Source organism: Macaca fascicularis, chromosome 9 (genome assembly GCF_037993035.2).
Source record: "Macaca fascicularis isolate 582-1 chromosome 9, T2T-MFA8v1.1".
Classification (NCBI taxonomy): domain Eukaryota; kingdom Metazoa; phylum Chordata; class Mammalia; order Primates; family Cercopithecidae; genus Macaca; species Macaca fascicularis.
In genome coordinates, this window is record NC_088383.1 from 52,341,361 (window position 1) to 52,365,759 (window position 24,399).

At 56.4% G+C, this 24,399-nt stretch overlaps 1 protein-coding gene across 3 annotated transcripts in view; it reads left to right on the plus strand.

The window, feature by feature from the left end:
• Window positions 1-2,364: 2,364 nt before the first annotated feature.
• The window catches only part of RET (ret proto-oncogene), a 53,074-nt gene continuing 31,039 nt past the window's right edge, over window positions 2,365-24,399 (plus strand). For all 3 annotated transcript variants that reach the window (XR_012417627.1, XR_010577937.2, XM_005565037.4), the window contains exon 1: window positions 2,365-2,633. Coding sequence is in view for 1 of the 3 variants with exons in the window: in XM_005565037.4 (XP_005565094.2) it covers window positions 2,555-2,633 (79 nt within the window). In the remaining 2 variants the exon portion in view is untranslated. The remainder of the gene's footprint in view (window positions 2,634-24,399) is intronic.

Consider the following 24,399-nt stretch of genomic DNA (forward strand, 5'->3'; position numbering starts at 1 on the left):
TGCCCGAGCCCAGGCCCAGGGAGGCCCAATGGCTGCAACTTACTAACGGCTTCCTGTTTGTTGGGCACTGGGCTCTACCCTCACATGCACCCCTCTTTCTATCTTCACCCCTTCTTCTGAGAGGGAGATGTTTATAGCTGGGGAAACTGAGGCTCAGAGAGATGACTAAGGGGCAGAGCCCCCTGCAGGCCCTCCCCACCCCATGGACTGAAAGAAGTCAGGGCCAGGCCTCCTGGGCACCCAAAGACTGGCACATCTGCCTTGCACTTCACCCGGCCTCCGCCTCCCCTTGTGGGGGTGGCCTCACTTCCCCTCTGCTGGGCGAGGAGCTCTTTCCTGCTGCCTGATGTTCTGGATACTGAGCCTACACCCAGGCAGGGCTGAATCTCCTCCACCCGCAGTCCCTGAGACCAGCCGGCTCTGGGCCTCACCTCTGTCCTCTGCTGAGCAACCCTTTGGTCAGATCCCTGGGCGTGCACGTGTCAGGGAGGCATGCATCTGTGTGCGTGTGTGTCCATGTATGGGAACACAGGTGTATCCTGCGAGGGCCCCCCAGACCTTTTTCTAAGGGGTAAATGACACCCTTTCACGGTGTCAGGTGTTCACTCAGGACCCCCAAGGGTGAGGGTGGAGCGAGAGGGTGGAAAGGTCTAAGGTAGGGTAGGCAGGAGCACAAGCCCAGATGGCTCCTTAAGATGGCCACACAGAGCCCAGCCAGACATCAATGTCAGCCAAGGGCTGGCCAGGGTGGTCCCTGGGAGGTGTGGGGGTGGGGCTATTTAAGCCTACCCACTTCCCTCTTCATTCACCTAGAAGCCGATCACAGGAGCTTGTTTGTAGCCAAAAGATGCCCCCAGCCCCTCCCTACCTATCAGGTCCCTTCCCTGGGCACAGGCCTGAGTTTGCAGCCTGGGTAGCCACTGGCACCAGAGATGGAACCTGTCTGCACCCAAGGGAGCCCCTTGTGGCCAACTCCAGCTCCATAAACTGGAAGGGTGTGGCAGGCAGCCGGAGTCCAGTGGCCCAGAGTGGCTCTCCCCGGCTGCCAGGCCTGTGCCCCGGCCACCTACCTCTCAGCAAGCCAGGTCTGGACATCATGGTTGGCTGAGTGCAAGCCAGCCTCTGTCTTGGCAGTTCCCCCTCCTGCCTGTGAGGGTGACTTCACTTTGACTTCATATCTGCAGTGATGTGCAGATCACTTACTCAGCCCTGAGCTCAGCCAGGCAAGAGGGCGGGGTTCTGCACACAGCAGGCAAAGGAGCGGCTGGCTCAGGGGCGCCCTGTGCCCAGGTTCCCAGGCTCTTCATCCTCAAGGGCCCATGGGCTTCCCTTCCTCCATCCCTCTGCGCCTAGGTGCAGGCCAGACCTCAAAAGGCAGCGAGGGATGGGGCGAGAACAGAGAACTTCCCCACTGAGCCCATATCCAGCCTCACCCAGAACCCCTTCTCAGGTCTAGTTGCTGCTCGCTACTAGGGGTAAACGTGTTTTGCGCATCATTTCCATCATTTCTTTGGGGGAAAATTGGATTCTTTGGGGCTCCAGTTCCTCCCTGCTACTCACTCGCCGACTGTCAGCCCCACCTCTTAAAAGAGTTCTGCTGTGTAAGGGATGCAAGGGCCACCAGCACCAGGTCTCTGAGAGGCGGCCGGAGCCAGTTTCCGGTTTCCAAGGGTTGGAACAGTACTGGTGGGGGGAATCACAAACTGCCCTTCCTCGACCCTACCCTCTCTACTACCCCAGGATGTTGAAAAAGGCTATTCTGCCACTCTTCCCCGCCTCTCAGCTCTTCCCCGCCTCCCGCCTCCAGCCCCAGCAGAGGCCGCGCTCCCACTGCGCCTCCCGCCTCTGAGAAATGGCGCAGCATGCGCTCCGCGGAGAGCCTGGAGGCGGGGCGCCCTTCTCTGAGTCCGCGGGGTCGCACCCCGAGCCAGTCGGCCAGACCTGCATCCCTCGTAGCATCCCTGCCCTTTCTGTGCAGCGGAAAGGGCAAAACGCAGGGACTGCAAGTGGGCGCGCACCGGGTAGGAAAAGCGGTTCTGCGTGCAGAGGTGCGTGGACCCGGGCTCCAGGGTTCCATCCGCACCGCGCCCCTCATGGCCCGCACACGACTCCTGCCGCGCCCTTTTCGGCCGCACCCCGCTCCTCCCCAAGCCCCACCCGGCCCGCGCCGCACGTCCCGCACTGAGCTTCTACGCGCGTCGCGCCCCGGCCGCACCCCGCGCAGCCAGAGCAGGCACCGGAGCCCCGCCCCTGCCCGCACCCCGCCAGCCTCCGGCCTCGCCTGGCCCACCCCTGGACCGCCCCCGCACCGCCCAGTCCCGCCCCTACCCGCTTCTCCGGCGCAGCCGGCGTTTGCCTCGCTTCAGTCCCGCGACCGAAGCAGGGCGCACAGCAGCGCTGAGTGCCCCGGAGCCCCTGCCGCGCGCCCAGTGTCCGTCGTGTCCGCCGCGCCCCGGGCGGGGATGGGGCGACCGGACTGAGCGCCGCACCCGCCACCCAGACCCGCCGGCCCCAGCCGCCGGCCCTCCAGCCGCGGCCCCAGTGCGCACGGGCGATGGCGAAGGCGACGTCCGGTGCCGCGGGGCTGCGGTTGCTGTTGCTGCTGCTGCTGCTGCTGCCGCTGCTAGGCAAAGGTGAGTCCTGCCGGCTGCCGGCTGCCGGCGCCCGCAGCGGCCAGGGCGAAGTTGGCGCCGAGCAGCGGAGAGGACGCATTCAGAAGCGCCTTTCTGTTTGCTGTGGGCAGCGGGCTGTGCGGTCGCCGGCCGCCTGGCCGCTGCTGGGAGCGCAGTGGCTGCGGCGGGCGGCGGGCAGGGCGCCTCGGGCTGGGGCTGGGCGGGTCTCGGGCGGGAGCGGAGCGCAGGCCGGGCAACAGGGGCCGGTGCTCAGAGCCCTAGCCATAGCCGCAGGTCTCAAATCTGGCCGCGCCCTACGCCAAAGCCGCGTCCTGGAGCAAACTGGACAGCAGTTTCGGAGCCGGCGTGGCGGATGGGTCAGGGACTCCCAAAAGCCCGCGATTCGTGCGGGGAGTTCTGTTTCGGCAGGAGACGGCTCCGTCCTGGTTTCCTTTTCCCGCTCAGCGTCCGTGCGTTACTCCGACAGCTCTGCCGTCCTGGCCAGCCGAGGGTTTCGGAGGCTCTTTTGAAAAGATTGCTTTTCCCTCGTGCGCTTTTGCCGCCCTGGTCTTTAAACACCTAAAAACCGTGGTTTCTGGGGTGGCTCCCCCCGAGGGGCCGCCGTGATCGGAGTCCCACCCGGCAGCCCTGGAGTGGTGTGGCGCTGCTTGGCAGAGATGCTGAAGATGCGGCCATAGGAGGCCCAGGGCTTGGGGTGGGGTAGGGGTTTGCGCCGCCAGCCAGCGTGGGTGCTGGGCCTGGTGAAACCGCAGATGCCTTAGGATCCCAGCATTAGGTGTGGCCTTGCAAAGATGGTCATCGACCCCACCCAAACTCTGGCAGAATGAGCCTCAAGGCTGTGCAATCTTTGACCCCTTGGTGCACGTTTTAGTGTCCCTCAAACTGGCCCTGACTTAATTCCCTCCAAGTGCTTGTGTATGAACCAAGTTTCCCTCTAAGAGGGTAGGAGCCCTGGCCATCCTCCCTCACTCCTTAGGAAGGGCTTTCTCTCCCCACAGCTTTTGGGAACAGAAGAAGCCGTGGGCAGTCAACCTGTCTCTGGCCCCAGGCCCTGCACAGACTGAGTTTCCAGGCCTGCCTGAGACTTCATGTGTGTGACCTGTGCGTCAGCTCAGCATATGCTGAGGCCAGAGTGGGTCCCCAGTCCACCTAGCGAGGGACAGGGGAGAAGCCCTTGCCCTCCTATCTGTTCTGAGTGTTAGGACTTTGGGGTCCCAGTGCTGCAGGGGGAAGACACGGGGCAGAAGCAAACAAGGCGCCCTGAGGCTGTCTTGGGATTCTGGGCTGTGGCTTTGGCTTTGAGGTTGTGGGTAGGAGGTCAGGTGTCAGCAGCTGCTGATGTGCTGGGCAGGGGACTTCCCCACACCCTTCCACAGCGTTGCGTTCAGTCGGGGTGGCCAGTGAGGCTGTGGGGGCCAGGCTCTGGGGGTTGGCTTGTGGCACTCAGCAGGCATTCAGGTAGCTTTCCATCCCCAGAACCCTGGCCCACAGACAGCTTCCGCAATCCAGAGATCGTGAACCCCTAGCCCCTGGGATAACCCAGACACCACAGTTGGTAGCACTGGAAGTGGAGAGGCAGCCCCACTCCCTGTTGTAGACAGCTGGGGCCTTTGGAGAGGCCTGTGGGGCTCTTTCCCAAGAGACACAGCTCGGGAGGTTCAAGCCGCACTCTTGGAGCTGCCAAGGACCGCCCCAGTAAGCCCTGCCGTGCTCCCCAACCACCCCCGGGGACAGCTCGGCCTCAAGCGCCCTCTTGCGGACGCTGCCCTTTAGTAGCTGGGCCTGATGACAGGCACAGACAGGGTCTCTAGAGGATGAGAGTCCTTCCCCAGCTCACACACACACACTCACACTGGATCACCATCAAGACACACTCCTGCCCCTTCTCATGGCACTTGCTCCCAAGGCTGTGGACACGCACAGCGTGGTTCCTTCACACCCTGCCTCACCCAGGTCCACACAGGGACCCCAGCCCCTCTCATCACTCGCACACACAGGGACCCCACGTGTGTATGCAGGGACACACACTCCTCATACCTGCAGGGCATAGCCTGTCAGCCCCAGGTATGCTGGAACCAGAGTGAGAGAACCTCCATCTAAAAGTTACATTCATTTAAAAGTTGCTCTTAAAGGTTTCTGACATTTCACTGCTCAACATAGATATGGCTGTCCCCGTTGCTTGGATGAGGAAACTGAGTCTCAGCTTCTGGGGTTCCCCCCAGATCCCAGGCTGACCCTGCACCTCAACCTCCCCCAGCTCCTCAGCAAGCCTCTTGTCTCTTGTCTTCCTGGCCTGGCTTCTTGGGTCCTGTTTTGCAGCAAGGAAGGACCTTCCCTCTCTGCCCCCGGGCCCCAGGGCCTTCTGCTCCCAGCATAGAAGAGCTGGGCAATGTGACTTGGCAGGGCCCCAATCCAAGCTGCCAGACCACCCTTTGCAGAGGGCCTAGGCGGCCCACCTCTGCCTGAACCACCAGGTGTCAGCGTGGGCAGCTCAAGCCAGGGGTACAGCTCCCCCTGCTTCATCCTTTTCCTCCTCTCCTTTCTCTGGCCAGAGGCTTCATCAGGTTCACCTGGGCCTGGCCTGCTTTCTCCTCCACCCCAGCTCACTGACCCTGTCTGGTGTCCAGGAGCTGCCTGCAGCCCACACTGGTGGGCTGGGCCTGCTGGGGGCCTGCAAGCAGAGAGCAAATGGGGAAGTGCATTGAGCTGATTCACTAAATTGCCTTTATTCTGCAGAATCACTTTAGGGACAGGTTGAGGAAATCGCTGTTTCCTTGGTGGTGTGAAGAAAATGGGATGCATTCACCTAGTGGGGAGCTAATAGCCTTTTAGCCAGGGGAGGAGAAAATCAATTAAAAATTATGATATCTGTTAAAATGGAACCTGGGGTGCCAAGGGGAAGGGAAGGCCCCAAAGTTGCCATCTCCCCTGAGACCTTCCCCCTCTGCAGCCTGGCCGAGGACCCTCTAGGTCCCCTCATCCTAACTGGATAAGGCTAATACCAACAGTAGCACCCCATGGGGGTTCACAGTGCACTGCCCCTGTGCTGTGCCCACTCACCTCATCTTTTCCAACAAGTCTGCAAGGGCCATGGCCTTGGCCCATTTCACAGGTGAGGAAACTGAGGTTCTCATAGCCTATGGACTCGAACTGGTGGAGAGGATGCAGGAGCTCCCCAACCCTGGCCCTCTGGCTTGCTCCAGCCCGTTCTCTGGGCCAGTGGTTTGCGTCCAGGGTGGGGCTAAGAAGGGCTTCCAGGGAGGTTGCCCTAAGCCTGCCTACCCACTGGTGAGTCCCCCTGCCTTGGGCTCCAGGTGCCCTCGGGACATCCCAACCCAGATCCCAGGGTGACATGTGGCACCATGCACAGACACTGAGACACTCTCTGGGTCTCATCAGCTTTAGTTGATGTCTGGGAGTCCTATGGGTCTGGGGACGAGCACCAGGCATGGCTGTGCCAGCAGAAGGGCCGGCCGCATGTGCTCTGTGGATGGCAGGAAAGCATCTTGCTGCCAATGGCGATGCAGATGTTCAGCTGGGACACCAGGCTGTGGCCCTTGCGACCAACATATGCCTGAGGCACTGGCGTCGGATGGAAGCTACTGTGCTGAGGACAAGGGTGTAGGGATGGGGGCTGGGCATCAAGGTCAGGGGTACAGCTGTGTTTCCTCATGCGGGACAGGGCCTTCCCCCTCGTCTTCCCCATCCTCCAGGACAGCCTGGGAGAAGAAAGCCAGGGAATAGGGGCAAAGCGGGGCGCAGCCCCCAGGCTCCCTGCTCCCCTCCTCCCCGCCTGCAGAGGCACTTCCTTTCTACTTCAGGAGCCCCTCCCCCAGAAGTGGGCCCCACCGTCCCCTCTCCCTGCCTCAGAGGCTGCTCCCTGGTGCTGAGTTATGCTCCCTCCCCGTTCTCTGCTGTGCCCTCTATCTCCCCTCTCCTCTGCAATTATTTTTCAGCAGTGTGACTTAATAGTAACAATAATAGTACCAATAACAGTAGCAATATAGTAACAACAGCAGCTGGGAGCACTCCTGAGGGAGCCTTGGCTCCTGCCTTGCTGCTCTAGGGCTGGGGACTCTCCGGAGCTGTCTCGTGGCAGGAAGAGACCATAGTCAAGGAGACCCTGTGTAGTGACTTCCACATGTGTGTGTGGCGAGGAGCGGGGACTGGGCAGTGACCACCAGGCAGGGAGCGCACCTCGGTCATGGTCACAGAGAAGCTGATGGCACCGAGGCCGTCTCTCCCTGCCCATCTGCCTGCCAGAGCCTTCTTCCATGCTCCATGGGGTAGGGGAGCACCCCATGGCCCCTGGGAGGCTGCCAGTCAGTGGGACTATGAGGTCAAGCTGGGAGGTCCCTTGGGGTCCATAATCCAGGCACTGCACCCCTCGGGGCTGGGAGGGGAGAAGGCCCCAGGCCCACCAGAACCCACCTGGTTCCCCCACTAGAACAGCAGCCGGGGCTGGCTCAGGGATTGAGGCGGAGCCTTGGGAATTGATTCTTTGCTCCCTGAGGCAGGCTCTACCTCTCATAGGAGAACTTTGGAGGACAGGCCCTCTCCTGACCAAGGCTCTGGGACACTTAGCAGCCGCTGAGGTCCTGCCTTACCTCTCTGCTTCGTCCCGCCTTACCTCTCTGCTTCGTCCCGCCTTCCCTGAGCTCTGGGGCCAGGCCTGGGCATGGTTGAAGGTGTTGAGACAATGAGGCCTGGACCTCCATGGAGCTCTGGTCCCGCAGCTGGGTGATCATGGGGGCCTCAGGGACCCTGCTCCCCTCCATTCCCCAAGCCTAGAGGCCATGAAGCCCATGGGTCCCTGAACTGTCCACCCTGAGACCCCAGACAGAACAGAGCTGGGCAAGAGCAGGCAGCGAGGTGTTCTTGTTCCCGCAGCTCCCCCTGGCTGGACTCCTGGCCTCTGGAAAGCCTGGGGCAGGGAGATGGTGCCAGCAGGACCTTAAGGACAGCAGTTCAGGTAGCACCTGGCCCTGGAGGGAGCAGGTGGCCAGCTCCGAGCAAACACCTCTGTTTGCTTTTGCCTCAAGGGTGGCTCCACAAAGTATAGCAGCCCAGGCACCACCACACAAAGGTCACCGCTGCACCTGGACAGGTGTGCACCCACCTGGTGGACCAGCGGGCATAGGCTTTCTTCCCTGATACCAGGGATACCTGGAGGGCCTGGTGCTGGGGCTCTATGCTCAAGAGAGAGCCTGTGGCCCTACAGCCCCAGGTCCTGGACCCCCTCCCAGATTCGGGTGCTGCAACTGTGCTTCCACTTCTGGCTCTTGCTCCTCTGTGCTGCTGCAGTCTGTGCCCTGCAGGAGCTGGGGTTCCAGGGAAGCACCTGAGGGGCAGTGTGGCCCCAGGGCAGGAGGACAGTGGCCACCAAGCTGTTTCCAGTTCCCTTGTGTGCCTGTGACTCCAGAGGATTCTTGCCCTTGTGTTCCTGAGAGGGAAAAAGGAGACATGTTATTTCCTAGAATTTAAGTAATGAGCGGGGAGATGCTGGGGTAGATGTGTGCTCTGGGTGCCGGGACGAGGGTGAGTGAGCTGGGGGTGCAGCATGAGCCGGTGCAGCTCCGGAGGGAGGGAGAGGGCTCACTGGGTTTCTTCCTCATACTACTTGCCAGTGCAACTGGCACACACCCGGCAGCTGTTGCTGGGCTAGGGGCCAGGGGCTTCCTCCTGCTCTGCTCCCATTCCTGCTCCACCACCATTGCCTGTAGGGCATCTGCCACCCCCGGGAAGCCTAACACTTAGCCCAAGTGGGGCTCCAGGCCTGGCCCTCCTCACCCAGGAAAACAACGGGGCTCATAGGCGCTTGGTGACATGGGCACATTGCTCTGCCATCGTGAGGGGCCAGCCTGGCTGTGGGACCCAGCACTGGTGGGCAGCCTGCAGGTTGTCTCTGCAGGAGACTCCTCTGGCAGGTCACATACAGGACGCCCCACAGCACCTTGAAAACTCATGACCCAGGAAAGTCTCAAATTGTCTTTACTTCCCTAGCCTCCCCACCACCTGTATCTGCAGGGGCAGGTGAAACTGTACTTGGTGACAGCAACGCCCCCAGTCTCAGGAGCTTAACACCATCTACTGTGTCCTGTTTGTGGCACAACCTGGCATGGCTCTTACCTGCTGGGTGGCCACACCTCCCAGCCCGTGTGCCCGGCTGTGTGCATAGGCAGGCACAGAGTTTCGAGGAGCCTGAGGCTTGAGGAGCTTTGAGGCCTGGGAGGGGGCCACTGTCACTTTCCCTGTCTTCCCTGGGAGCCTGTCACATGGCCCTTCTGAACACCCCAGGAGGCTTCAAGTTCAGAGGACACAGGGATGCGGGCATGCAGGGGTGTGCCTGCACACACGTCTGCCTCTCGGCTCTCCAGCCCTTGTCCTGGTCCACATAGCCGGGGCTGGTGGCAGGCCCAGCAGCTGAGGGGGAGGGAGGGGAAAACAGGGTAGCAAATAATTATGGGTTACACTTTTTTAATTGTGAAATTTATATAGCATAAATTTAACCATTTATAAGTGAACCATTTGGTGGCATTTAGCACATTCACAGCATTGCACAGGTGTTGCCTTAGTCCCAAAACATTTGCATCACCCCAAAAGGAAACCCCATACCCATTAAACAGCTGCTTCCTGTCCCTGGGCAACCCCCAGCCTGTGTCCTGTCTCTGTGACTTGGCCTGTCCAGAAATATTTCATGTACATGGACTGTTGTCTGGCTTCACTCAGCATAAGGTCTTCAGGGTTCCTCTAGGCTGTGGCATGCGTCAGCCCCTTCCTGTCAGGGGTAAATAGTGTGCCGTCACCCATTCATCTGGGGATGGACACATGGGTGCTTTCCATCTTTTGGCAGTTACGAAAAATGCTGCCAGGGGCATTCCTGTTACAAATATCTGAGTTCCTGCTTTCAGTTCTTTTGGGGACATACCTGGACATGAAATCGCTAGGTAATTCTGTTTTAATTTTTTGAGGAGCAGCCAAACTGTTTTCCGCAGTGGTTGGATTGTGTTACATTCCCAAGGGTTACAATCTATCCACATTCTCACCACCACGTATAATTCCCTGTTGTTTTCTGGTTCATGTCTCACTCTGGCCGTGCAGCCAGTGCACAGTGCTAGCTCATTGTGGCTTTGGTTTGCCTTTCCCCGGTGATGGCGTGCTGGGCATCTTTTCCTGTGCATGCTGGCCAGTTGCATGTCTCTTTGGAGAAGCATCTCTTTGAGCCCTCTGCCTGTTGTCTAACTGGGTGGCCGTCTTGCCGTACAGCTGACTTTGCTGTCGCATCTGCATCAAGAGCTGCAGAGAAGCAGCTTCATGCAGGGCTGTCACCGTTAGTGATTGAGCCCCGGGTCCCTTGTGAGGAGGATGTGGATTCGTCTGATTCCTTACATGGGCATTGAATCACCACTGCCCTTGGGGACCTTGAGAACGTTCTCGGAAGACCCGGACTCTGAGGCCACATTGAGCACAAACATCTGGAATCCATGATGTCACTATTTGTGCATAAGAAGGGGCCTCCCAGGAACCACCCTGTGAAGGATGGAGGAGGGGGAAGGTGCAAGGAGCCAGCGGACCCCCACCCCACTGACGAGACAAGACTCAGCAACATGGGAACCCAGGGCCGCCCTCTCTCGCTCACCCTGAACCCTGTCTCTAAAAATAACCAGGCTGATAATCGGATCTGCCGTAAGTTGATTATCGTCATTGCTGTGGTGTTATGTCATGCTGCCAGGGCCTGGGGCAGTTTTCTTGGGACAGTGGTGGATGCACCTAGGTAGCTCGGGAGGTCAGCACAGAGCCGGGGTCCCTGGCCCAAGGGTGGCAAGCAGCCTCTTTGGGCTCCTGCAAATCTGCTTGGTGGGGGTGAAACACTGGCATCCATAGACAGGCACTCTGTGCTCCCAAGGAGGAGTTTCTGTCCCCATTCGAAGCTAGGGACAGAGCTAGGGAGGTCAAGCGCCCAGCCCTGGCACACAGCGGGGAGGCACAGGGGGATGGACTGGGCCACTCTGCCCTGCCTTTCTGCTCCCTCCTGCTGCTGAACTCTCTTCTTTGGACTAGGCCTTTGTCTTCTTGCCTCATCGTCAGTGGCCTGGGAGGACACTTGCAGTCTTAATCCTGTTTTGGCCCCATGTCCCTCACCCCTCAGGGGCTACCTCGGCCAGAGCCTGTCCCGATTTCCATCTCAGCCACCGTCCGCCCCTCAGCCCCTCGTCAGGAGCTCATTCTGTGAATACTCCTGCACAGATATCACGTGGACTCAAAGGGCATAAGGACCTCGGCTGAGAGGAGCTTACACATCAGTGCAAACCTCTCATTTTACACATGGAGAAACCGAGGCCCCGAGGGGGTGTGAGTTGTCACACATGGGGGCAGTGTCAGGTGAAGACTTGGCACCACTCCCCTGGGCATCCCCTTCCCTGCATGGCACCCCCAGCCTTGGGTTTGGATTCCTCTTCACCCTTGATGTTGAGGTCTTTGCTCCCAGGACCTGGATAACAGCATCCAGATGCAGGTGGTGCCCCCTCATTGGGCTACCTGGCCGTGACCTGGGGCATCAGGATTAGCAGCTTGTTTGGCCCCAGGTCTGTGCTGGGCTGAAACCTATTGTCTCAGAGGCTCGCGACTCTCTCCCCTGACTCTCCACCAGAGCAGACCCTCAAGCCTTTTTTGTGTCCTCTCCCCAGGGAGAGCCCAGCTTCTGCTCTGCAGCCCGATGCAGAAGGGGAGGTAGCTCACAGTGCCCCGGCTTCTCTGCATGCCTGTCACTGAACAGACAAGCCCAGGCCAGACTGCAGCTTAATTCCTAACCTCTGTGTGGCCTCCAGCAGGTTACCTAAGCTAGCTCTGCCTCATTTTCCTCCTGTGTGAGGTGGAAATCCTTATGGTTCCTACCTCTGACAGTTGTTTTGATGCCATGAGTGACGCAGGTGAAGTGCCTGAAGCAGACTTGCTTACAAGGAGCACACCGTGGATTCCCACTTGTTAATGTTGAGCAGGGATGAGAAGGGGCTGGGGTAGGGCGAAAATGGGCAAGACCGTCTCAGCTTGAGGAACATGAGCTGACAGATTGACTTAAATTAGCACATGGACATGCTTTGAGTCACTGCCTTGCTGAGTGCATGGGGACAGTTGCCCAGGCCAGAGGCACCAGGGTCAAAGCCAGTGGTGATGCCCTGGCCCTGTTGCCCCAGGCCAGGGCCAGTGAACAATGTAATCAGCTGGGGCAGACTCTAGAGCCTTGCAGCCAAGGGGGCCAGTGACCCTTACACGGTCATCCATAGGCCACTTGGGTGGCCAGTCTTGTTACAGCCAGGCCTTGCCCTAGGAAAGAAATTAATTATAACCTAATTGGCAGTTTCCTTTGCATAGAAGCCGGAAGCAACTGCCAGTGAGACTGGTGATTAACTCCGCAGCAGCTGGGAAATCGCATTTGGGCAGGAGCGCCCATCATCTTGGCCAGGCCGCTGCAGCTGGTCTGGGTGTGGAAGTGTGGGTGGTGGCCATTGTGCAGCTTAGGGCCTGGGCCCCTCAGAGCAGAAGGCTGGGTCTGTGTGCAGAAGGTAGCCCTGGGGTGCCAGATACCGCAGTGCCCAGTTGCGGACCTCCTTCTCCCAAACCTCAGCCATGCCTGGACCCCTTCCCCACTCACAGCAGAAGGCTGCATGGCTTTTAGGGGTGTCAGGAGGCTCATGCCCTGGTTGCAGTTCTACCATGGGTGTGCGGCAGGAATTCTGGGCCTCTGTTTTCTAGCATGGGATGAGGTGAGTGATATCTCAGTTCTACAGCAGGGGCTCAGACCGGGTGTGTGAGAAGAGCCGCAGTGAAGGAGGGCCATGCTCGTGCGTGCAGGGATCGTGGTGCCTCCCAGGCCAGGGCCAGGCCCCATCTCTCCTCCTCCTCAGCTGCTCTTCCAGCTACCGGCCACCCTGCCTGGCTAGGGGTCCAAGAGGAGAGGTATCTGAGGAGATCCTGCACTCCGCACTGGGTCTCCTGCCCAGCATTTTGGAAGAATAAATTTTTAAGTCTGGTACTGAGGCTGCCCTGCCATGATGATAACTGGTGTCACCAGGACACCAGGAAAGTAGCTGCCCTTGGTGTTTATTGAGTGCCCAGTATGTGCACTGAGCTGCAGAGGCCAGTTTTTTCTTGATGGTTTTACAGAGAGATGCTTAAACCTAGCGCACGAAGAATGGGACAGGCTGTCAGATTTTTCTTGAAGGAGGTATTGGCTTGTTCGTGGGTACAATTGAGCCAAGGAACCAGGGGCTGATGCAGTGTGCTCCTGAAGAGGGGCTTCTATGGACTCCAGTTACCAGAGCCTGCCCCAGGCTTTTCCTTCATACCTGCTCTGTGCCGGGGATCAAGCAGGGTTATAAATACAATAGTGGGCAGGATGAGCCAGTGGTGGCCCTGTGGGTCTTCACAGCCCAGATTTCCTTCCACGGTTAGTGTAGGTTAAACCTGGCAAAACTGCTTTCATTTGGAAGTCTCAGGATGCCAGCAAAGTGATGAGAGTGGTGGGGATAGAGGTGAGATGGGGGTGGTGCTGGTGATAGTGATGGTCATGATGTTGGTGTTGGTATTGGTAATGGTGGTATTGGTATTGGTGATGGTGATGGTGGAGGTAGCCATGATAGCGGTTGTGGTGGAGGTGATGATAATGTTGATGGTGGAAGTCATGATGGTGAGTGGTGGTGGTGGTGGTGGTAGTGATGGTGAAGACGGTGGTGGTGGACATGATGGGGATATTGATGGTGGAGGTCATGATGGTGAAGGTGGTGATGGTGGAGGCGATTGGTGGCGATGGTGCTGGTGGAGGCAATGGTGATGGTGGTGGTGGAGGTCATGATGGTGAAGGCAGGAATGGTGGTGGTGGAGGCAATGGTGGTGGTGATGGTGGTGGTAGAGGCAATGGTATTAGTGAAGGTGATGGTGAAGGTGGTGTTGGAGGTCATGATGGTGAAGGTGGGGATGTGGTGGTGGAGGCAATGGTAGTAGTGGAGGTGATGGTGCTGGTGGTAGTGGTAGAGACAGTAGTGGGGAAGGTGGAGGTAATGGTGGTGGTAGAGGTAATGGTGATGTTGATGGTTGTGATGCAGCCATCTTCTGTGAGCATTTGCTTGGTGCCAGCCACTGTTCTATGAACTTCACGTGCATTAATTCCTTCTAGCTCCCAACACCCCTGTGTGGTGGGAGCTCTGAGTCTCGGTGGGTACGGAGGGGAAACTGAGACACAAATATATGTCCTTTGCTCCAGGCTTGTTACCACTGCAACACACACTTTCTCTCCATCACCCAGATGGAGTCCACAGCCTTGCCTGGAATCCACAAGCTTGCCCAACCCTCCTCTTCTTCCTAAGTTCATGCCCTCATGGTCCAGGGAGCTGGCCTTCTGTCTCCAACCAGCATTCGCCTCCAGCTCTGTGCTGTTGCTGCTCATCTGAACTGCCTCCACCTCCTACTGCTTTTCCCCTCCTCTCACTCTGGCTCTGCCCCCAGCCCTCCCGTCCTGCTGGGCACTGGCTCCTGCTTGTGGCTGCAGCCCCAGGCAGTCCCTTCCCTTTAGCCTCCACTTGCCTGTCTGTGGCTGTCTCTTGGTCAGGCATTTTTTCAGAACAGGCAGCGTGGGGTAGCCCCCTTGGCCCCTCAGCTGGGCTGGGCACTCTTCTCCACCCAGGGCTGGGCCCTTTAGACAGGTTGGGCAGTGTCAGCTCAGCAGAAGGGTGTGATGACTTCGCCAGCCCGCTGACCTCAGGGAGGGTGCACATGGGTGCCCCAGTCAGGTGTCCCAGGGTCTCCAGCCTTAGGGTCTAACACATTCATCTCTCCAAAAGTAAGGATTCCTTGCCAGGGAAAGGGCTGAAAAGCTGCCTATTTTCTTGGCCAGCAAGCATCCTCCCCATGAGCCCAGGACTGTGTGTGACCAGCAAGCCATTAGCATGTGCGTGTCCATCTGTCCTGCCTGGTTTGTGGGCTGCCAGGATAGCCGCTTCTTTTGCTGCTCAAGGAAGTACTCAGGACCCAGTTGCTGTCACCTCTCCCAAGGCATGCAGGCAGTGTGGGGAGTGCATGTCTGTTCTTTCTGTAGGACACACCTCAGGACCCCAGGGTTCATCGTCAAGAGGCATAACCGGGTGCTCCTGCTGTGTACCAGAGCCAACAGCCTTGTGTCGGGGAGCCCGCCCCCACGTGCAAGGACACACCACACACTGAGAGGCATGGAGCATGTGTGGCCTGTCCCACCTGCTTGGCACCACCATAGGCCAGCCAGTGGGGCCCTCCTCTGGCTCATAGGCAGGGCATCTGGAGGAAGCCCTCCCAGCCAAGAGCAGGTTGAGTGTATGGGCACCGTCTGTCAGCCTCATACTCTTGTTATCATCAGACAAGAACCCTGAGAGTTAAGGGAGGCAAAGGCCAGCAGGGTCGGGACTTGGGGCAGAGATTGGGGCTGGGACAGGAGCTTGTTCAGGACAGTCGGCAGGACTCCCACAGGTGGAGAGGACAGGGACAGTCATGCACCTGGGAGCCCTGGGCCAGGCTGAGCGAGCAAGCGAGCACCAGGGCCCAGAGTGAGGGGCTGGTGGCGGGGGCATGCAGGCAGCTGCACATCCCAGGCTCTGTGTATGAAGGGGAAACTGGACATGTGTGAGCAGGCCCAGGCCTGGCAAATGGCTCAGAGAGACACCTGTGAACAGCTGTGTGTGGTGGCTGCCCTGGGCAGGGTGAGGCTTAGAGGCCACTGAACCTCCTGAGTTAGAGGTGATGAAAGCCACCCCCAGATGCAGGGAAGACACAGGGAATTGAGGAAGAGAGCAGGACGCCAGGCAGGGTGCACTTAGTCGTCACTTGGAAACCAATGCCTGGTAGTGGCTGCCTGGGAGGCTCTTGAGTTGGCACCTGGGCTTGTGGGAGGAGGAGGCATGGCAAAGGGAAGGGCTCTGCAACAGAAAGCAGCTGAGATTGGGCCGCCTCTGGGTGCTGCCTCCTCTGCTGAGGCCTTGGATGGGTCCCTGCCTTGCCCAGGGCTGCGTGCTCCATGCTAAGCCTTGTCCTCCTGGGGGCTCAGGCACCACCAGGTGACTCTCAAGCCAGGGCCACATGCGTGCACCATGGACCCCTCCCACATTCAAAGGCAAAATTGTGTTCTGCAGCTGTGTTGGTATAAGACAAACATAATCCAGGCCACTTTATTATTATTTATTCCTTATTGTTATATTTATTTCATCCTTTTGATTTTAAAATTAATTAAAACAAAAACATTTTTTGCGCACCCAGGCGCATGTAGCAGCAGTGCTGGTCAGGAGCAGAGGTTCCTCCTCTGCAGGCTCCTGGCCCCCTGGGACCCTGGCACCGAGGGCTGGCGCTAGTGGCCCAGCCCTTGTGAGCCCTCACACCTGCCTAGAGATGGGGCACTCCCTAGCCAGTCAGGGCGCTCCCGTGCCTGGATGCCGTGCTCTTCTGAGTGGACAGCAGCTGAAGTGGGAACTGCAGCAGAAACTGGCCGTGCCCAGGTGTGTATCTGCCCCAGGCAGGTGGCCAGGGCAGCAGGGCGATGCCAGATGGGGCCAAAAACTTCATGCTTCTGTTTGACCTTGGTTCTAGCTGAAGATTTAGCTGGGTACACATCTTTAAAACTATAAACACCAAATGCACAGGCAGCCGAAAAAAGGATGGATGAATTGGGCTACATCAAATGTAGAACTTCTGTGAACCAAGGCCACGATCAAAAGAGTGAAAATGCAGCCTATGGAACGGGAGAAAAACTTGTAATTCATAGATCTGGTCAGTGTTAATCCAGAATCTGTAGAGAACTCCTCACACTCAACAATAGCAACAAAAAAACCTGATTCCAAAATGAGCACAGGGGGCCAGGCGTGGTGGCTCACTCCTGTAATCCTGGAACTTTGGGAGGCTGAGGCAGGTAGATCACTTGAGGTCAGGAGTTCAAAAGCAGCCTGGCAAACATGGTGAAACCTTGTATCTACTAAAATTACAAAAAAAAAAAAAAATTAGCCAGGCGTGGTGGCAGGTGGCTATAATCCCAGCTACTTGGGAGGCTGAGGCAGGAGAATCGCTTGAACTCAGGAGACGGAGACTGCAGTTAGCCGAGATCGTGCCACTGCACTGCAGCCTGGGTAACAGAGTGAGACTCCATCCAAAACAACAACAACAACAACAACAAAAATGAGCACAGGGCTTAGATGGACATTTCTCCGAATAAGATTTACAGATGACAAAGAAGCACATGAAAAGATTCTCAGCATTGCCACTCATTAGAGAAATACAAACCAAAATCACAGTGTGATACCACCTCACACCCATTTGGATGTCTACTATCAAAAAAAGAAAAGAACCAGTGTTTGTGAGGACGTGGAGAAATTGAACTCTTGCGCACTGCCGGAAGGTAAATAGTGCAGCTGCTGTGGAGAACAGCAGGAAGGCTCCTCAAAGGTTAAACCTAGAGCCGACTTCGGCTCCAGCACCTCCACTCTGGATACATACAGGAAAGGAAGCAGGAAGCAGTCAGGATACATTTATATGTCCCCGTTTTTAGCAGCATTATTCATAGTAACCACAAAGTGGAAGTTACCCAAGTGTCCATTGACCAATGAATGGATAAGCAAAATATAATACAGACATACAATGGAATATTACTTGGCTCTAAAAAGGAGAAAAATCTTGCCACATCCTACAGCGTGGATGAACCTCGAGGGCATTATGTCACAAAAACACAAGCACTGTATGATTCCACTTATATAAGGTCCCTACAGTTGTCAAATTCGTAGACAGTAGAATGGAGGGTTCCAGGAACTGGGAGCAGAGAGGAGGGGGAGTAATTGTCTCATGGGTACAGAATTTCAGTTTCACAGGATAAAAAGAGTGCTGTGGAAGGATGTTTTGCACAGTAGTGTGAACACACTTAATGCCATTGAATTGTACACTTAAAAATTGTAAGATGATAAAGTTCATGTATATTTTACCACAATTTAAAATAACTTTTTAAAACTAGAATCTCTCTTTATATACACCTCCAAATTTGTTATTTATGGTACAGCCTCCCTTGATCTGTGTTTTTTTTCCTAAAAGCAAAGTTAGATTATAGCCTCAGGCAAAAGCAGCCTCCAGCTGGGACAGAGCCCATCACCCAGGTCTGTGCAGCGTGCTGCAGGTGGTCCTACCCGAGCAAGTCTGGAGAGCCGCTCCGGTGCCCAGGGCTCCTCAGGCACCTATAGATCATTTCCTGAGCTGAAAAGGAGTGGTTTTGTTCTCAGCCTCAGGCTTTGTTTGCTCAGCACAGTGACTGGCCCCACAAGGCTACTGGTGCACTAGTGGGCACTGCACATGTGCACAGGGTGCATCCACACAGCCCTGTCCTGCCACTGACAGCCTGCCCGTGGCTCCAGTGCCCGTGAGACCATGTCACAGTATCTCCCCGTCCCCTTACCCTCTTCCCGTCCCCGAATTCTGACCATTTCCCAAATGTGCCCAGTCCTTTCACACTCCTGTTTATGAAACCATTGTACTGGCTCGTTGATTCATTGATTCATTCATTGGTTCATCAGTTTATTCATTCAGCTCACAGAAAGTGAGTTGGCAGATGTGGCAGGAAGGTGGGCACCCTGTAAGAGTGAGGAGGAAGTGAGCTGGAGGGTAGAGGGGGCCCTGGGAGCCCTGATGAGGAGCTATGTTTTATTCTGCAAGCAGCGGACAGTTAACACAGGGCTCCACAGAGGGTGCCATGATTCAATGGACCCTGGCTGCTCTATGCGAAGTTGCCTGTGATGCCCAATGTGTGGTCCAGAGTTGGATGGGGGTGGCAGAAGGGACTCGGGAGGTGGGGTGAGGGGTAAAAGAGAAAGGACTCTGGGGACTAAGGTGTGTGACCTGAGCAGTGAGGTGGGGCCATGCCATGATGAGATGGGGAAGAGTTGGGGACAATTTGGGGTGAGGAGGGGCCAAACTGAGGCAAAGCAGTGGAGGGAGCAAGGCATGAAGATGCCCAGGCTGCTGATCAGCACGCCGCACACCAGCATAGAGACGGGATTAACAGCCCAGGGCCTGGATATGGCTGGTGAGTGAGCGGCTGCCACCATCTGGAGGACAGGGTGCAGAGGCGGAAACCAGCCTCGTTAGCATCCCAGCGATGCTGGACAACACCAAAGACAGAGGAGGTCCTGGGAGCAGCTGGGAGAAAGTGGGTTACCCAGGAGGGGCTGGCTTGAGCATGGGCCCTCAGCAGCAGCAGTGAGGCTGAAAGACGGGAGCCAGACCTTATGTAGAGCGGAGGAAAATAGCTGTCCACATGGAATTCTCCACCCAGCAAAAATGGGCCTTCCATGAATGACGTCAAAAAATGAGGCAAGAGAAAGGACAGGCGTGGGCTCCTGCTGGTGGGGGTGGACTCAGTGGCAGATGGGGAGGCGGGAGGGCAGCATGTGGCCAGGCATCCAGTTCAGCAGGGCCACGGGCTCCTGAGTGTTTGTTCAGCATAAATGTTCTGTGAAATGTATTCGTTGTACATGTCAAATATTTGACTACAGTAAGAGAAAACATGAGTGGGAAGTGGGAGAGAAGCGGTGGGGGAGGTGGGGGTAGGTAACAGGTCACATCCTGAGAGGATAACAGTGCTCAGCATGGGGCTGGAGGAACCCCCATAGGGACAGCTGGCCTGGGGAGGCAGGGACCGCCTCTTTCCACCCCCAGCCCCCAGGGAGGAGCCCTGGGGCCTGTTTCCCATTCCCAGGAAGATGATTGCATTAGGAAATCGTCTCTTAAGGAGATTCTGCTGGGCCATAATAAAGCTGTCATCTGCATCGTCTGCCACCCATCAAGGGCAGGCGTGGGGCTGGTGTCGCATGAGGGGTTCTGCAGGAAGGGCCTGCTGTACACACACGCCCTGTGCTGCTTCTAATTCATGCAGTTTTTGGATCCTATCGTTGTTGTTATTGTTTTCTTTTTTGGAAGTCCCAAATTTCAGCCCTTGTGCTGCCATCCTAGGGAAGTTTTTCATCATCTGGAGCTCCATTTGTGTTTCTGTGGCAGGGTCACCATGCCATGGTGAGGGTGACCTTACAATGCCCCATCAGAGCTGCTGGTCACCAGTGGGGGAGTGGGAGACCAAGGGCCACAGCCAGGAGCCTGTGGAGAGCTGGTGAGCCCCCGCCTCCACAGACAGGGCCAGGCCATGCTTAGTATGTGTGCACCTAGGGTGCAGGAAAATGTGTGTGCTTGTGTGTGAAAGTGGGTGGGCACCAGTATGAGCGAATGCATGTGCTTGTTAGAGCCAGATTGGCAGTGCGAGAATGTGTGAGCATATGGAAGAACAAGTGTGTAACTGTGTGCCCCCGTGGTGTGTAATGGTATGCATCCGAAAGAATGAGTGTGTGTGAGAGAAGGAATGCATGTGTGCAGTGTGTCCGCCCGAGTCTGACCAGGAGACAGCCCCACGTGGCCCCTGAGACAGGAGCAGTAACATGAGAGGCACTAAACTGTGATGAAAGAGGGACGAGTAGGGATGGGGAGAGCTCTGTGGGGCACCCTCGACTGCAGGTGAGCACCAGGGAAGGAACCCCCTTCCCAGCTGGGGTCAGAGCCTGAGGGAGGAGCTGGATCCCCGACTGGGGCTGCTGTGCAGGCTCAGGTCTCGCAGGAACTATCCTCAGGGCATGGGAACTGAGGCTGAGGGCTGCAGGAAGCTGATGGCTAGGCTCAGGTGTGGGCTGCATCAGTGCCGAGGGATTGCATGCACTGGGGTGGAGCACACCCTGTCTCATGGGCTGCTGGGCAGCAGGACTCAGAAAAGGCAGGTATAACAACCGGAGACAGGAGCAAGCCCTGGCCTGTCCTCAGCATCCCTCCAAAGCCCTCCACCAATAAAGCTTTGCCTTGTGCTGCCTGCAAAGTAGCCTGCTCCAGGCCCTCCTGGAGAACATGCACACCTGGACAGTGTATGGACTGACAAGGTGTGTGCGTGCACACCTGTGGGACGAGGGGGCTTGGGACTGGTCCCCTCTGCATCCAAAGATGAATAAATTAAACAGCCCAGCCAAGTGTGGATCATTGGAAACAGTCTAGCACTTTACTCTGTCAAACACTAGGGCCGAGTCTTTCCAGCTGAGGTGGGCAGGGTTGGAGCAGATGGGGTCTTGGGTGGGCGTGCCTCCATCTCTTTTCCTGTCTCCTGCATGCCCTGTGCATGCACACATATACACACACTCATGACACACACTACACAGGCCTTGAAGGTTCCTGAGGTCTCTCTGAATGTGAGCAGCAACTTAGGTCTTTGGCAGGTGTGCTGTGAGCAAGCAGGACCTTCGCTCACCCCATCCTGCATGGTGCCAGGGTACAGCCAGCCTGAGGAACCAGAACCACGGTGGGGTAGTCATTGAGGGTTGATGTGGGAATCCTGTTGGTTTCTCAGACAAGCAACACTGCCATTTGCACCGTCGGTGGGTGTGGTGTGTGCCAGGCCACTGCTGTGCTGCAGAAGTACAGGGTGGGCCCAGCCCTGGCAACCAAAGCTGTCCAGGCAGACACCTGTGTGCTAGGTGTGGGGGAGGATTCTGTTACCACGTGGCATTTGGGCCCTGAAGGCATGGGGTGGGAAAAGCTTTGCAAGTCCTGCTGGTGACCTTCCCATGGTGCCAGGAGTGGCTCTCACCAGAGGTGGGTCTCAACCCACAGGCCAGTCAGCCCTTCTAGGCAGAAAGGCAGCAGCAGGATGGGAAGCCAGCCAGCAGGGCCCTGGGCCTCCTGGCAGGCTCAGCACCTGCTGGAGCCTGACTTCCACCATCCCTTTCTCAGCTGTTATTCTAACCCCCAAGACACACAGCCTCACAGCGTGTCCAGCTGTTTAACTTGGTCAGGCTTCTCGCCACCCAGCCTCACTGTTCTTATCTGTGAAATGGGCAGTGAAGGGATCTGTACCCAGTGGCTGAGTCTGCAATGAGAGGCTCATGATGATACAACCCTGGGCAGAGGTGCACACCTGCCTGCACCTGCACTGGCTGTTCCTCCTCTCCTTAGCATGCCTTCCCCACTTCGAAGCTGGGGAAACTGAGGCCCAGAGGAGGCCAGTGCTCTGCAGAGTCTACACAGCCCGGTGGTGCCTGATGCCAGCAGCTCTTCCCCGGCTCTCCCCCGTGGCTGACCCACCACGATTGGCTGCATCGTTTGTGGGCCCCTTGTTCTAGAATTACGAAGAATTTCAAGACTGTAGCAAAGAGCGTTAAACCAAGCATGAGACCTCTGAGCACAGCCCACTGGGACTGCCCAGGCTGCACTCCGCTGAGGCCGGCCCTGCACCCCGCTGAGGCCGGCCCTGCACTCACCTCCTTCATTCTCCCACCTTGGATCATGTGTTTTTCCATCTAGAAGTGTTTGTGACAAGCAGGAACATTAAGACAGCTGTGCCCAGCTGCAGAGACCACCTGGGAGGCGAGGCATTTTAAGTGCATTTAAGTCTGTTTCTGCTCGCAATCATTGCCTGACCCACAAATCCCTTTTGGCAGCAGGGAGACCAATTGGGATGGGGCCCCCCACGATCCTGTAGGGGTGGGCTCTGCCAGATGGGAGCAGAAAGGCCCGTTCTCCCCTGCACATGTGGTCTTGTGGTGGGGGCTTTGGGAAGCCCAGACCTGTCTTATGTCTAGTCCCTGGACCACTGAAGGTGCTTGCACATCATGGAGGCCCCAGAGGAGCACCTGCAGGATTCCCAGACTGGAACTGCTCCTGCCGCAGATGGGGTGTCAGGGCCCCGCCCACTCTTCTGCAGCCTGGGCATCACCAGAGCCACCGCACGGCCGCCCAAGGGCAAATGGTTCTTATTGGGAAGACCAGGACCAGAGGTGTGTGTCCCAGAGAAAACTAGACCACCTGAGCTCAGTCAGGTCCCTAGCATCCCCTCTGGGGAAAGAACACGGACCCCGCCGCCTGCGTGGATAGCCCAGACATACGACACCACATGGAATTGGGAGGGGGCTCATCAGGGGCCAGGGCATTTGGACCCTCCTCACCCTGTGAGGCCACTGTGAGTTACTATCTCTCACCCTCTTTGTCACCAGAAATGCAGCACCCCTCCCACCGCGAGGGCACTGTCATGGGAGCAATGTTCCTGATGTGCAGTGAGCACTTCAAGAGAACCCTTCTCCTGTTGTTTTCCCACTGTGGGACTCCAGACGTCTCACCTGTTCTCTTCCAGGGTCCACTTGGCATTTGATTGTTTCCCAAACCCAGATGTGTCCCGGAGGAGCCCGGTGGCCCCCGGGGGTATTCTCAACTGCTGCTGCAGACCCCGCCCTCCAGACCCCTCAGTGACCTCAAGCAGCAACTGTCTGGGTGGGAGCAAACTGATAGAAAAGAGAGATCGATTACATACAAGTGCAGTATTCCTAATGTCTGCTTTGGATGTTGGTATTGTTTGGGCATTCTAGAGTCTATTTGCAGGTTCTTAATGGATTTTAAGCATTTTTTGCCGATTTATCCATCTTTTTAAAAATTCATACTGCTTTTTATTGTGGAAAAATATACACAAAAATAAGATTTACAATGTAGCTATTTTTAAGTATACATTTCAGGGACATCACCACCGTCCCTGAACTTTTCATCATCCCAAACTTAATCTCTGCCCCTATCAAACACTAAGTCCCCATCCTGTCTCCCCCAAGCCCTAGCAATCACCATCCTATGTTCTGTGTCTGTGAATTTGACTACTCTAGGGATCTTACATAAGTAGAATCATGCAGTGTTCATCCTTTTGCAATGGGCTTATTTCACTTAGCATAATGTGCTCAAGGGTTATCAATGTTAATAGCCTGTGTCAGGATTTCCCTCCTTTTTTCTTTTTTTCTCTGAGACAGGTCTTGCTCTGTTGTCCAGGGTGGAGTGCAGTGGCACAATCTCGGCTCACTGCAACCTCTGCCTTGCAGGTTCAAGCCATTCTCCTGGCTTAGCCTCTCAAGTAGCTGAGATTATAGATGCCCGCCATCGCGCCTAGCTAATCTTTGTATTTTTAGTAGAGACGGGGGTTTCACCATGTTGACCAGGCTGGTCTTGAACTCCTGACCTCAACTGATCCACCCACCTCAGCCTCCCAAAGTATTAGGACTACAGGCGTGAGCCACTGCGCCCAGCCAGATTTGCCTACTTTCTAAGACTGAATATTCCATTGTATGTGTAGACCATGTTTTGTTCATCCATTCATCCATCGATGGCCACTGGGGTTGCTTCCACCTTTTGTCTATCTTGAATAGTGCTGTTGTGAACATGGGTGTGTAAATATCTCTTTGAGACCTGGCTTTCAATTCTTTTGCATATGTACCCAGAAGTGGGATTTCTGGATCATATGGTAATTCAATTTTTAAGTTTTTGGGAACTACCTTCTTGCTTTTAATGACATAACTGTATATTATTTTCCATTCTCACCAACAATGTACATGAGTTCCAAATACTATTTTAAAAGCTTTCTACTGTGGGGAATGTTGGCCACACACAGTCAGCAGTGTAATGCACTGCACTCCTGCTTGGGCTCACCCGGCCACAGCCGAGGCCAGCATCCTGCCTTCTCCGAGGAAGCTACACCTCTGTCCACAGCGCCCTCAGTGATTCATTCGTTTTTCAGTTATTTAGGTAAAAATTATATAGATAGGCCAGGCGCGGTGGCTCACACTTGTAATCCCAGCACTTTGGGAGGCCAAAGTGGGTGGATCACCTGAGGTCGAGAGTTCGAGACCAGCCTGACCAACATGAAGAAACCCCATCT